The sequence below is a fragment of the Pocillopora damicornis genome, chromosome 7, assembly GCF_964200805.1.
Source record: "Pocillopora damicornis chromosome 7, jaPocDami1.2, whole genome shotgun sequence".
Lineage (NCBI taxonomy): Eukaryota > Metazoa > Cnidaria > Anthozoa > Scleractinia > Pocilloporidae > Pocillopora > Pocillopora damicornis.
In genome coordinates, this window is record NC_142676.1 from 12,428,614 (window position 1) to 12,441,491 (window position 12,878).

The window sequence follows — 12,878 nt, forward strand, 5'->3', positions numbered from 1 at the left end:
TAAACGACGTCGAATGTGGCGAGAACAAAGAATGGGCACACGAGAAGTTGAGTGTGTCGCTGATGTACTTACTACATTTTGAAGTCTTTTGTGATGCATTCTAAACTGACGCAGGTTAACACGACTTCCATTTGCTTTTGTAAGGAGGCCAAATGGTGCAGTCATCTTCACGTTGTTCCTCAATAGTTCATCAAACCCAATCATTCCAAATCGGACAGGTGCCTTTTGACCGAGCATTTCACGCCTTCGATTTTAGAAATCAGAGTCATGATTGATTCAGCTCGGTTCGTTTTTAAGACAATCTGAAAATATTTGTCGTTATGTTTTTCATTCTCCAAAATCTCTTTTTTTTTCACAACGCTTATCACTCAGTTGACAGAGTAATAGATCTGGTCAGATTTGTCTTTCCAGTTGCTGTACCGCTGCTGCTAAAGCATTCGGTGGATATGCAGGTGTGGAACTAAAAAAGTAATTCGAGTGCGTCAAAAACTTCGCGGTCGTTAACTACGCTTTTCGCTACATCCCCTTTCTACACAACGCAGACAACATACAGTTCAGAAAAATTTTTGTGCAACACTGAGAATTAGCATGTTTATTTTAAAAGTGTTTCTAACCACTCAATTACATCTTGAATTAAATGTTTACATCCATTTTAAATAATTACCTACAGTGGCACTCTAAAATTAACATGAACTTGTCCATTTTCCATTTTGTAATCTTCTTGTAAAACCGTTTCCAATTTTATTTTCTCGTTCCCCTCACTGCTCGGCCCTCGCATCCATTTTTTTAAAAGCCATTTGCTCCTTACGTCACGTGTTTTAAAACATCTGACTTGTAGCTGAGCTAGTGCATCAATTGGTCCTGACAAATTCCCTAAAAGAGAAATGAAATAAAAGCTTTAAAATGATGAAGAAAATAAAAAAGAAATGAACACCAAGAATAACAATCGTATATGCGCGTCTGAGTATTCTGAAACCGGTTCAGCAATCAGTATATTGAGTAACCGTCTGAGTATTCTGAAACCGGCTGAGTATAAGAAACCGGTTCTCTTTCTTTTTTCCTTTCCTTCTTGATTATTCTTTTCTTTTTTATTTTTTTCATTTTTTTAACGGTGTAGAAACCCAAGTTCCAAGACGTACATTTACTAGATTTCAGTGCGTCGTTAGACCTCCGATATATTTTAAGATCTTAAAAAATTAAGCTACGAGTGGAACTTTGTATTAGGTCGGGACTTGTTAGGTCTTAAGCACCGAGAAAACGTTTGCACAATAGGCGTAAATTTTCAGGGGAATATAAGGTGAGATGAAGAACCCAGATTCAGAATCCAAGTTACAAATATTGTAACATTGAGTTTTAGGTAAACAGTATTACATGTTTGGGAGAACATTTTCCAAAAACAGCAAGACAAGAAAAAGATTAAAATCAATTTTCTTTCGAATTACTATTTATTTTTACTCCAAGAAATAAACATTAAGGAAACTACAGCGCCTAATATGTTAGGCCAACCAAACTCCGAAGTTTGAAAGGCCTAAGATGAAAATTGCTGATTTCATGAGTGCAGAATATCAGAATCATTCCCTTAAAAAAAATTATCTACACTATTTACCTTAAGATCCCCGGGAGCTTTTGTGACTGGTAAATCATCTTATGGCCGTGTTGTCCATCTAATTCAATAAATTTGATAGGACCTGCATCAGCTGGCCGCGAAAACTTAGCACTTTCATACAACTGGAGTATAGAACAAGACACAAAAATTAATTTTCAAACATGTTACTAAGCAATAATGGCAACTCTGTGAAATGTTTTGTTTTCTTAGACCTACAGGTATGGAAAGTCGTGGGCGTATTGCGCTGTAAGTGTTAACACATTAGCACGGATTACTGTGTTGCCTTGAGGCTACCTCCAAGAGTGGAAGGGGAATAGGTAAAAAGTAAAATGAAAAACTGTTACATAACTTCAACATACGGCCGGAAGATGGACAGGTAACTTAACCAGAAACATGAGCAATTCTCTTTTTAACCTCGTATGTAAGTTGATGAAAAAGATATTGGAGCGGTTGCTAAACCCTTTGTCACTCAAAAACCCATTTCACCAAGTAAAAATTTCAATATTAGCTCTGTTCAATGCTGACTTTCAATGAATTCTAGATGACCTTGAACTCACTGAAGAGAAAGTAAAGAAGCCTGAAGAACTTCAGGCTTCTACAGGCTTCTACAGGCTTCTACAGGCTTCTACAGGTTTCTGCAGGCTTCAAATCTAGGCCTCCAAGAAACCATCTGGGCACCTCTATCTTCTGAATCACAGAGCCATAACTTCTTATTTATCCCATTTCTTGGTAAATCATATTTCTCACTCTAGTAAATCCTGTCACCATTACCTACCTTTTTCCCCAGAGCAAACGATATGATCTCATCACTTCGATCATGAAGGATTAGTATCGGACAATACACGTCTGCTAACCTAGAAGACAAAACAAAAAAAAGGTAGAATGAATCTTCAGTACGGAAAAGAAGAAGAATAATTCTATTGGCAGATGATTTATTTTGGATAAGACCCAGAGTTTCATATGAGACCATTATCCTCTTACGATTTAACATGACTCTACCACTCAATGTGTTCTAAATTAGTTTTAGAGCAAAATTTATTTGATTCATAGTTTCGATCTAGAATTTATTTCCTCAACTCGCTGACGACATGTTTAAACTCATACATTGTAGAGAGCGCATTGCTGACGTGAATATTGTTTCAATGATCAACTTTGGATTAATTCGGTCGCAGAAATGCATAAAATGACATGAGGCGCGTGGGGTGCTGTAGTACATGCAAGTGGCACTGCGTGTTGGTCAATCAGGATACATTATTTGAATTTGTAATGACTGGTTGACAAAGTACCTCTAAGGAAATGGCAGTGTGGTTGTCACCGATCTGAACAAAGTACATGAAAACTTGCCCACCTCTTATCAGTTCGAAATGCTTCTTTGACTTCTTCTAGCACAGTCTCATTAAAATATGGCAGGAATCTAAAAGGCTTTAATAAAAATAAAGTTTTACTAACCAGCCCTCAATCAAAAAATTGGCAAAAGTATCATCCATCTTGATTTTCTCCTCTATCCAAAGAGACTTTTGGGACACTAGAGAAAAATCTACGAAAATTTCCCCTGAATCTAATGCTTCATTGATTAATACCTTACACACTTCAATTCCTTACGCCGCTGCAAGCAAAGGCAACATAAACAACGCATCGTAATCAAACTCCATTTAGAGAAAAGATGATGACAGATACTCTACCTTAAGAATATCTGCTTTTCACAAAACACAAACAGCTGTGCATTTCCACAGATCCTTTTACAGAGATCATTTAGATAATTATAAAGGGGGCAGTTTTCTAAAGAAACTTTGGTGCTGCATTAGTTGTTGGTATGACAATATAATTCGGTTTTATCAACTGAGTTGATAATGTAAAATGGCCACCGAAAAAGTTCCTAAACTCGTTTCGTGTGTTAGACCTCGGTCAGAGCGAATGCTATGATGGAGGAAAATAAAACAAAGACCAAAATTTTCATTCGTGTTTCTAAATAGTGATAAGCAAAAAGCAACATTGCAACGCACAAATAACCCATGCACTCCTCCCTACCCACCCAAGATCTCACTGTATAAGATGATTCCAGCTCTCAGAATTTGGTGTCAAAACTTTCATCGTTGACATTTCTTTTTCTTCTCATCACCTTTCTGCTCAAATGTATCTTATAATCCAAGAGGAAATTTATTTTTGGTCTTTCTAGGGAGAGAAAGGGTTAAACATAGCACTGCATTCAAGAAAAACCCTCATCCCTTGTATGGCACAAATGGCCAGGAAAACTTTAAGCACAAGTTTTAACTCTTGCCTGAAGTTTAAAGACTTACTATAGTTATTGGATGATGGACTGCACCATCCCAAATATTGTTAAAAGGTGCTTCAAGAATGACTCCTAATGGTGGAGAACCTGTAAAAACATGACTTTATATTTGAAGCATTGTTATTTAACCTACGGTTTGATCATTGCCTTGCCCATGTCAGTGAAACTCTATCACTGCAAAAACTTCTTGCATCAGCAAATTTCATGTACATGTGTCCAAAATCATGTACATGTACAAGCACCAAAATATGGAGCAGTGCAACTCTTCAATATCTTTTTCTTGAAATTTCTGATAAGCAATTCATGGAGAGTTTTCTGAGTAACTAGCATGAGCATGGAAAATTCACTACAAAACTTAAAGTCTAAAATACTTTAATAAAATCTTAGAAGTAGCAGGAAAGTTGTCCTTCTTTCCAGGAAATCAAGATTTATAGATTTTTGTGATTGCATAGGAGTAGAAATTATACAAGGAAAGAATGAAGGCTGCTTTGTATTTCAAAACCAGATTCCCATCTACATAAGGTATCAACATGGCATAACCTTGTGTTTATCTAGCACAAACCTTCTTCACATAGAGCTTTTGCAACTCCACCAGCTACTCTAGAATAAAAAAAACACACAACAAGATGAAACAACATAAATGAATGTGATGTGGTACAATATACATGTAAGTACTCCCCCATTGAACCAATAAGTGACAGTGCCTTACAAGAAACATTCTTACAGCTATTTCATCTAGGCAAATCCTGGTTGCCAGTTTGCCAAAAGAAACTCCCTGAAAAATTTGGCAGCCCAACAGGAATATTCACCAGCCCTGGGAATCAAATAGCACTTTTGTCCTCACCTGATGGTTGCTAACAGATTTCCCTCACTGGAAAAACTTGTAAATCTAAGAGCACTTACACTGTAATTCCTCCAAAACTATCCAGAATGCCTCTGAACTTAAAGCTATTTAAACCAAGTACACAACTGTTACTTTTTACTCCACAAGAGTATCACTTGGTCCTCTTACCCTGAACCTAAGGAGTGACCCCAGATGTACAAAGGTGCCTCAGGACTTTGTGATCTTATCCACTTCCAAGCAGCAAGACCATCCTCAATGAGTCCTAACAGTAAAAAAAATTTCAATTTAGAGTTGTGAGGACACAGTTATGCTGTCTTATTCAACTTCAGTGGCTCTTGATGATGCCATCTAGGAGGACCTTTCTGTTTACTGACATAGTGCTTGTTGATGAATGATGAAAAGTGATCTTGAAAAATGACTAAGTTCTTTGATAACAATGGTATCCTGATGAAAACCAAGAGTATAAAGTAGAAATGATTTACTGCATTAACAACCAATTTACTCTTAAAGCAGTACTGCAATTTCATATCTGAATTTTAAACAATACCATTTTCAGATGGCTTTCCTTCAGAGTCACCAAAACCTATGAACAATAACCAAAGGAAAGGTTTCCATCATCAGTAAATAGGAAAATATAACTATTCATGGAGATTAAAAGTGACAAAATTGAGACGGCAGTGAAACTAAGAACCACTGTCATTTCTTTGTATTGAAGAGCTGTTTCAGTAATTTGATATAAACTGTTAATGTTAAATGTACAAACCACAGAGGAAAGATGCATCTACAAAACTATAGTGCAGCATCAGATTGGGAGGAAAAATACTCAGCTGATACATGGAGAGAATTTGGTACAGATAAATAAGCATAAAAATTAATTTGAAAAGTTGACATTCTAAGTATTTTCCATAAGTTATTCAGGAAAAAATATTCCATTAAAGGCTGCTTTTCCTACAAATGTGTTTCCAAAGTTCCCTCTCATGAAAATAATCAACTATTTAATGAAATAACTTCTTTAAAAATCTTTCAATCAAGTGGTTTAAAATTCTCATACATTCATATACATGTAAATCTGCATTTATATTGGATTGTGACACTTAATTTGTCAAACCATAATGTAAAATACCAAAACGAAACTGTACCTCTATAGTCAATTGTTACTACATGATAACCAATGGAAGTCAAAAGCTGCAGGGATATAAATAATCAAACAAAAAAACTTGAAGTTACATCATTTTGAAATAACATTACAAAAACTCTACAAAATTAATGTACAACATTATTAAAACTCTATGAACGAAATTAAAAGTACTGTTAGTATTAAACCTGGTATTTTCAAGGTTTTAAAAGTGTGATAACTACTTTAAAACAGTCATTTATTTTGAGATTTCAGCAAGACCTCAATCATAACAACCTTATAAACTCCTAATCTGTGGCCGGTCCCTCTGAAAGGAAACAAAAAATTAAATAAAGATAATAACACAGGTACATGTGTGTCTAGTAATAGAAACATAATAAATAAAATAAAAACCCTTAATGATTAATGGTTATCAAATAAGAAGTACCACGATCCTTTACTCAGTTATGAAACAGAGTAACCAAAAGTACCATTTGAAATACAGTAGTTCAGTACTGTGAAATTCATCTACTTTCAGTTATGAAACTGAGTAACCAAAAGTGCCACTTAAAATACCATAGTTCAGTACTGCGAAATTCATCTACTTTCAGTTATGAAAATGAGTAACCAAAAGTGCCACTTAAAATACAGTAGTTCAGTACAGCGAAATTCATCTACTTTCATGACGAGTAAATTACTCTGTTAAAAAAAATAGGTCTTTTTCCCCTAATCCCCCACACTCAAAAAACTGGTATCTGACTGTCAAACATTGAAGATTAATTTTAAATTTACTGCAAGAAATTTCTGGTCAATAACTGCATTCTTTCACTGGTCAGTTCAATTTACTAAAAATGTAATAACCTTGTGTACGCATTGCCATGAAAATAGAGAAATACTGGATTTCCATCACTAAGGTGGGAATGCTTGTCAGTTTTGGTATCTTGGGCCTTATCAGCATGTTGACTGGGAATATTCCTAAAATATACAACAAACAAGGAAAACAAATGAAGGCAATCACAGACTTGGCACTTCCTTCAAATAGACTTTGGTAGATGTCCTAATCAACAAACCTGCTTTTGATTAAATAGTAACAGGTCTATTCAGATTTTCATCAATTGCTAATTTCAGCAAAAGTCTATTTCACACTGTCTCAAAGCTACATCACTGAATAAAATTAATGCCAGCACACTCGCTATAGAACATAATGGCAAAAGCAGTTCTGCTGACTGAAAATGCTCATTCTACAGGTAAGGTAACAATGATTATTCACTTCCCGCCACAAGATGTTTTGAGAAAACATGTCTTTCTTTCAGTAAAAGAATTTTCCCTCAATTTGAAATGGACTGCTCTGACTTCAACTAGTTTGAAGCCATGTACTTTGTCCATGATTGCAGCCAAATCTAATGAACTTGTAGCAAGTGTCCCAACCTGGCTTATACTTCAACACCTAATTTCATCCCAACACCCATACCATGTGCTATACATTGAGTTTAGCAGATAACACAGGCTTAACAATTGTCAATGTGACTACAAATACAGCTATGTTGAATAAGAAAAGTAGCTTTATTTTCAAACTATAAATATCTATTGACTGCATAACTGACACTTGCAACAAAGTAAAATAATAACAAATAAAACAAAATACAAAACATAAACAAAAACAAAAAACTAACCATGCTCCTAATTTACCAGCAGGACCAGATATGTAAAAATGTACAGTACTATCAGGTAAACCAAATGAACTAGGATCAGACAAATTTTCAAATGGATTCTTCACTGGGTGACAAAAGAGGAAAATGAAGGTTACTAGTAATACAGAAAAAAATTATCACTTACAATTATTTGAATCAAAAGATCTCTAACTTTACTTAAATAATACATGTTAGTTCATTATATGTAATCCCACTGTATTAGAACACTGAACAAGAACAAATACACCAACCACTAATCTTTAGAAAAGCAGTTCTGGTGCAAATCTTAACACTTGAAACTACCTCAGTCTCTAATAACCCTTAAACTCCCTTTAATATCCATACAGTATCTAGCAAACAGGTAACAAGAATACTCAACATCACTATAGCAGCCTGAGGGAAGAATTGGGAGTTAAAGGTTAAAGTGAATTAAGTTTATCAGATTCATCAGATATAAAAAAGTTAATAGCACTGGACAAATCGAATACAAGACATTTCACGCAAAAGACTTGCCGTTGGATCTTATTGAAAGTGACATGTGAAGGTGAAATGTCTTATCAGTATCAATCAGTATACCTTTTATATTGGTGTTTCTTACTTATAATTATTGTGCAAAATGACCACTAAGAATTGTGTGAACGGTCCAAAACTTGTGCTAAAAGTCTTTTGTGCAAAATGTCCGGTTACCAAAAAATCATGAAAGAGCAACATCATTATCATGTAAATGCAACACATCACCAAAACAATTCTTCATCTACTTTCTACATATAATTATTCACTAGAGAGAAGAGATCAAGAGGCAAGACTAATTAACTATTATAATGATATATACCTACATAACACATTCATAATAGTTACAGTGTACTAACATGGATGTAAATAAATCATGAGCTCCCTTGCTTCTGGTGAGGAATACATTATTATCACACATGTGATATAAAAGAGCAAAATCACACCCACTGTTGTCTTGAACAAAACCCTAAGAAATGAAATGATGAACATTAACTTGCTTTGTCTTTAACAAGTGTAATCAAAATGCAAGACTTGTCTTCTAAAGGTTGAATTGTTTTGACTGAGATTTTTTTAACCCTTAAATTCCAAATATTTTACTCGTTAATTCCCCCCCTTTACATGTCGCTACACATTTCCTTGCAAATAAGTTACAAGAATGCTGAAAAAAAATGTACCAGTGATAAGTTTGAGAAATCTCATCTCAATTTTGCTTGATATTGTATGGGTATCTTAAGGAGAAGTTACAAGTTAATTACTTTTAGGAGTTAAAAAGTAAACCATAGGATGTGTAAATTTTTTAATACACATATTTTGATTCCTAAACAATATTAGCCAACTCCACGCTTATCCTTATACAGTACATGCTTTTCCATTAATCCTTTTACTCCCTGGAGTGACAAAAATGGAATTTCTCCTTACAATTCAAATACAGTTTAAAGCAGAAGAGTGTTGAGATGACAGAAACCTATCAATTAGCAGATACTGTCTGATTAAACACTAATTTCTAAGTTAAACAGACAGAGGAGAGAATTAAAATTTAGATCACAAGAACAAAAGAGTAACAAGAAATCAAAGCAAAGTTTAATTTTTCTTCCTAGATTCTCATTACAGTTAAATCACCCTTTCAGCAACCCGCCTTGCAGTACCATCTCCAATATTCAAAGTGCTTGTATCACACAAACACCCTCTTTAGATAATTGTTTTAGGCCTTGATTGTCTATCAGACATTGACAATGACAGTCTTGAAAGTTATAACATGACACATCAAAGTAAATAGCAATGCCCTTCACCTCTCACACTACTAAAATTAACCACTGACCCTTCTCCCCCCCCCCCCCCCCCCATAGATGCAATAATAAGTGATAATGGTCCCAGGTACAAGGGCAGTAAAAGAAGGATCTTGATCTCGTTTCACGCACGAATTTAACCATGCGTTACGTGCACGTAAAACAGTATTTCAAGCGTCACAAATTTAAAAGAGAACACTCCGAATCTCACCTTACCTTGCCTTCCTGTAAGATTCACTCTTCACGTCTTAATTTTGAGCTTAATCACGTGTCACGTTTAAACCATTGCCACCCTCTAATAAGTGTAGAATAAGTGAATTTTGAACTTGATAAGCTTCACTTTGAGCTGACACCACTAGAATATTACTTTTCACGGCTTTCGAATCACTCTAATAGACACCCCTTTCTCTACCTATCGCCTTCTGATTGGCCGAAACAATACTGTTTAATAGCTAAATATACTAACACGCAAAACTCTTGAACCTACCAAACTAACGTTACGATTCCACAAAGCAGCGAAGACACCAGACCTCTGTGGGTTCAAAGAAACATTTCATGTCAAGAATAATTAGGAGGGAAATGGTTTGTTTCCTTCGCCCGAGGCTCAATGTAAGTTTCAGTATCTAAAGGAAACGTGTTGAGATCGATGCACTCGACGTGCATCGGGTAAAACGTACCTCTCATGTTTGTTTTTCTCCAAGTTTTCCTTCGGTTTATTTTCCGTAATTTGCTGACTAGCTGGTGAATTCGTTGCTCTCTGTCTTACTCTTTCAGACATATTTTCTGTCCTTACGAAGCGAACTCTCAAAGATGTTGATTACTACACCAGCTCCACGAAAGTTCATGTTTCGTTAACACTTGTGAGGAAACTGGAAACGAGTGTTTTAATGAAAATTATTAGCATGTCGTGTAAGCTATACTGAAACATCCCCGACTGAAAGCCCACAGGAGCTCAGCTTGTATATAGTTCATGGCTGAATGCCATATGGACGACGAAATGGCCGAATGATATCTGACAATATAGACAACTTAGGTTTGGGTTACTATTCGCCCTTTCCTTATTTGAGAAGCTCTACTTACTTGAGGTGTTTTACTAACTTGTGGTGCTTAACTAACTTGAGGTACTTCAGTTACTTGAAGAACTTCACTTACTTAAGCACTTTCCTTACTGTAGACGCTTTACTGACTTGAGGCACTTTTCTTATTAAAGTTGGTTTCTTTACTTGAGGTGCTTTGCTTGCTTGAGATGCTCTACTAACTTGAGGTGCTTTCCTTCGTTGAGCTGCTTTACTTGAGTTGCTTTACTTCAATGGGGTGCTTCACTTACTTGAGGTGCTTCTCTTACTAGAGGTGTTTCACTTACTTGAGCTTTTTCTCTCAGGTAAGGTGTTTTACTTGAGGTGCTTTACTAATTTGAGTTGCTTCACTTTGTTCTGTACTCCTCTGATACGAAGTTAACTCGAATTAGCGCGGGAATCCTCGTCTCCCTTTGTTCGGTGAGGCTATCATAGCCAGCAGGCGCCGAGATAGTTGGGCACGAGAAGAAGGAAAAACACTCTTCCTCAGCTGCCGTTGTTTATTGTCAGGAAATTTTTCTTTACTAAAATACAAGGGCGGAAAATCTTGGGAATAGCGCCTTACAGAACTGTAAATATCTCTCTTTTTTTTTTAAAGACCCAAATGTCTTAAGGTTTCATTTTTAATGTTGGTGATTATATAATTTTGCCGATTCCTTTTTGACAGTTGACTACCACAATTGTTATTTACGATATTTGGTTAGAATAAAGTAGTGCAAAAAGTTGGTAGATTCCGAGTCCAATCTTTCAAATTAAGACGTGCAAACTTCACTTTCTTTCCAAATTGGTCTTTTAGCTGACATAGCGCTTGAATTAAGTCTTTGCAAACTTTTTATTTTTCTACTATTTAAACATTATTTTAAACTTTTTTTGCCACATTTATTAGGTTTCGAAAGAAAGGTCACCTATAACTCAGCTAGTTTATGCTGCGTGGGGAACCCAGGAGTAATTTTTTTTCCTTCTAGAATGCCTCTCAACGAGGTCAGCGGTATTACGTGGCAGGTTTTTAAGATGTCGGACGTCAGTGATTCAAATCCCAAATCTGCAGATGAAGGCCTATGCAATCCAAGTGCGAAAGCTAAAAGACTGGGGGTAAATCTTGCTACCCCAGTAAAGCTAAAATAGCCAGAAAAAGAAAAATACAGATCCGGCCGGTAAAAAGCGCTCTACGCGTGGGCAAAATGACCCAAAGGTAAGTTCGTAGCAATGAGTTCAAGAACGTAATCAAAGTGCTCTGTGAGCCAACTTGTGAATTGACACATGATTTTTTTGGATTATGTTTATTGTTATCTGATTTAGGGAATTTTGTGGTTGATTGTCACATCTAGAGTACGAGCAGTAGTTCAGTGTTTGCTAATGTAGCATAGAAACAAAGTAACGCAGGGATAAGAAGGCATTATAATTGAAATGATCATGCTATTGTATTTGACAAGGGTGGATGATGTCATGTGTTTTAAACGTATATCATGTCTGTTTCTGGTTCAAAAGAAAAGGTTGGAAGTAAATGAGGGTGAAAAGTGAAATTTACTGTCTATCATTGTAAATATTAGAAAATCAAGGCAATACTGTCTTAATGAAAACATTAACGATTCCCTCTTTATCAAATGAGACAAACGGGAACGAGTTTTGAGTGATATAACTAAGCTAAGACTGCCACCGTCATTTTGGATCTCCGCCTGGGTAGATTTTAGTCACGTGCTAGGCAACGTATAATCAATAACAAGATAGAATTTCATTTCAGGCCTATTTATTAATTTTGTGGTGTATAACTTTCGCATTTTAGTACGTAATATGTATTTTGAATCTTCAAATTGTCTTGAAACTTAAAAGAAAATTGTTCTTTAAAAATTCACTGAAAATCGGTAGCTAAAATTGTTAGTTTAGGTGTTATTTGATTTTCGTGTTAACTTGTAATTTCGTTAGTCGCCGGCATCTTCTGTTGCTTCACATAGGAAAAACACACGATACGAAACGTAATGATCGATTTTGTCCTCAATCTCACGCCGTAACAGAAAAAGCTTTTGAACATCAGTAAACTCCGAGCGCTTCGCAGTAAGTGATATTTTCAATGAATCTTCGGATTGTTTTCAAGTTCAAGGATTGTAAATTACAATTTTATGAAAAACGAAGGTTGTTCTGTTATTTCAGTGTGAATCCTTGCATGCCTGCCAGTCGCTGGCGCCGCTTGTTGAAACTAAAACGAAAAAAAAAACTCTTAAGATTGTCATTGGCTTCTTTGTCACCCCACCACTATTCTTAACAACAAAGGTCGCCATTTCGTTTGTTTATTGCTCGCCAAAAACTATCAAATGCACTCAGAAGCCTAAAATCGAAAAAAAGTTTACAGGAATCGACCAATCGAGCAAGCGAGCGAGCAAGTGCCATTCCCTACATTGTATCAACAACTCGCTCTTGCGCATGCGCGCAATTCACGAGTTAAAAATGAGTACTCAACTGC

At 35.8% G+C, this 12,878-nt stretch overlaps 2 protein-coding genes across 6 annotated transcripts in view; one reads left to right on the forward strand and one right to left on the reverse strand.

Moving 5' to 3' along the window:
• Window positions 1-577: 577 nt before the first annotated feature.
• Window positions 578-10,221, reverse strand: LOC113671024 (lysophosphatidylserine lipase ABHD12). 3 transcript variants are annotated; one of them, XM_027187229.2, is made up of 15 exons: window positions 10,022-10,221; window positions 9,832-9,876; window positions 8,415-8,524; window positions 7,528-7,630; window positions 6,716-6,829; window positions 6,152-6,182; window positions 5,880-5,925; window positions 5,288-5,323; window positions 4,909-5,002; window positions 4,459-4,496; window positions 3,904-3,983; window positions 2,955-3,028; window positions 2,382-2,460; window positions 1,607-1,728; window positions 578-873 (listed from the first exon to the last, which is right to left on the reverse strand). In XM_027187229.2, exons 1-15 carry the CDS (start codon window positions 10,120-10,122, stop codon window positions 852-854), a joined length of 1,095 nt encoding a protein of 364 aa, XP_027043030.2. In that variant the 5' UTR covers window positions 10,123-10,221; the 3' UTR covers window positions 578-851. The 3 variants fall into 3 exon arrangements, with proteins under 3 accessions (XP_027043030.2, XP_089069673.1, XP_089069672.1); XM_089213547.1 differs by lacking the exon at window positions 10,022-10,221 and adding an exon at window positions 9,561-9,639 and having other exon boundaries at window positions 9,832-9,871; XM_089213546.1 differs by lacking the exon at window positions 9,832-9,876 and having other exon boundaries at window positions 10,022-10,207.
• Window positions 10,222-11,398: 1,177 nt separating this feature from the next.
• The window catches only part of LOC149042610 (uncharacterized), a 9,618-nt gene continuing 8,138 nt past the window's right edge, over window positions 11,399-12,878 (forward strand). For all 3 annotated transcript variants that reach the window (XM_089212138.1, XM_089212139.1, XM_089212140.1), the window contains exon 1: window positions 11,399-11,612. The gene's annotated coding sequence lies outside the window, so the exon portion shown is untranslated. The remainder of the gene's footprint in view (window positions 11,613-12,878) is intronic.

Bases quoted from the DNA above. Each gene is read 5' to 3' on its own strand.
- LOC113671024 (XM_027187229.2), bottom strand. From the start codon at position 10,122: ATGTCTGAAAGAGTAAGACAGAGAGCAACGAATTCACCAGCTAGTCAG. The intron at 3,029-3,903 runs GTAAGTCTTTAA...TTTTTATTAAAG, and splicing joins TCCATCATCCAATAACTATA to CCTTTTAGATTCCTGCCATA. The intron at 1,729-2,381 runs GTAGGTAATGGT...TCTATACTCCAG, and splicing joins CGTTTGCTCTGGGGAAAAAG to TTGTATGAAAGTGCTAAGTT.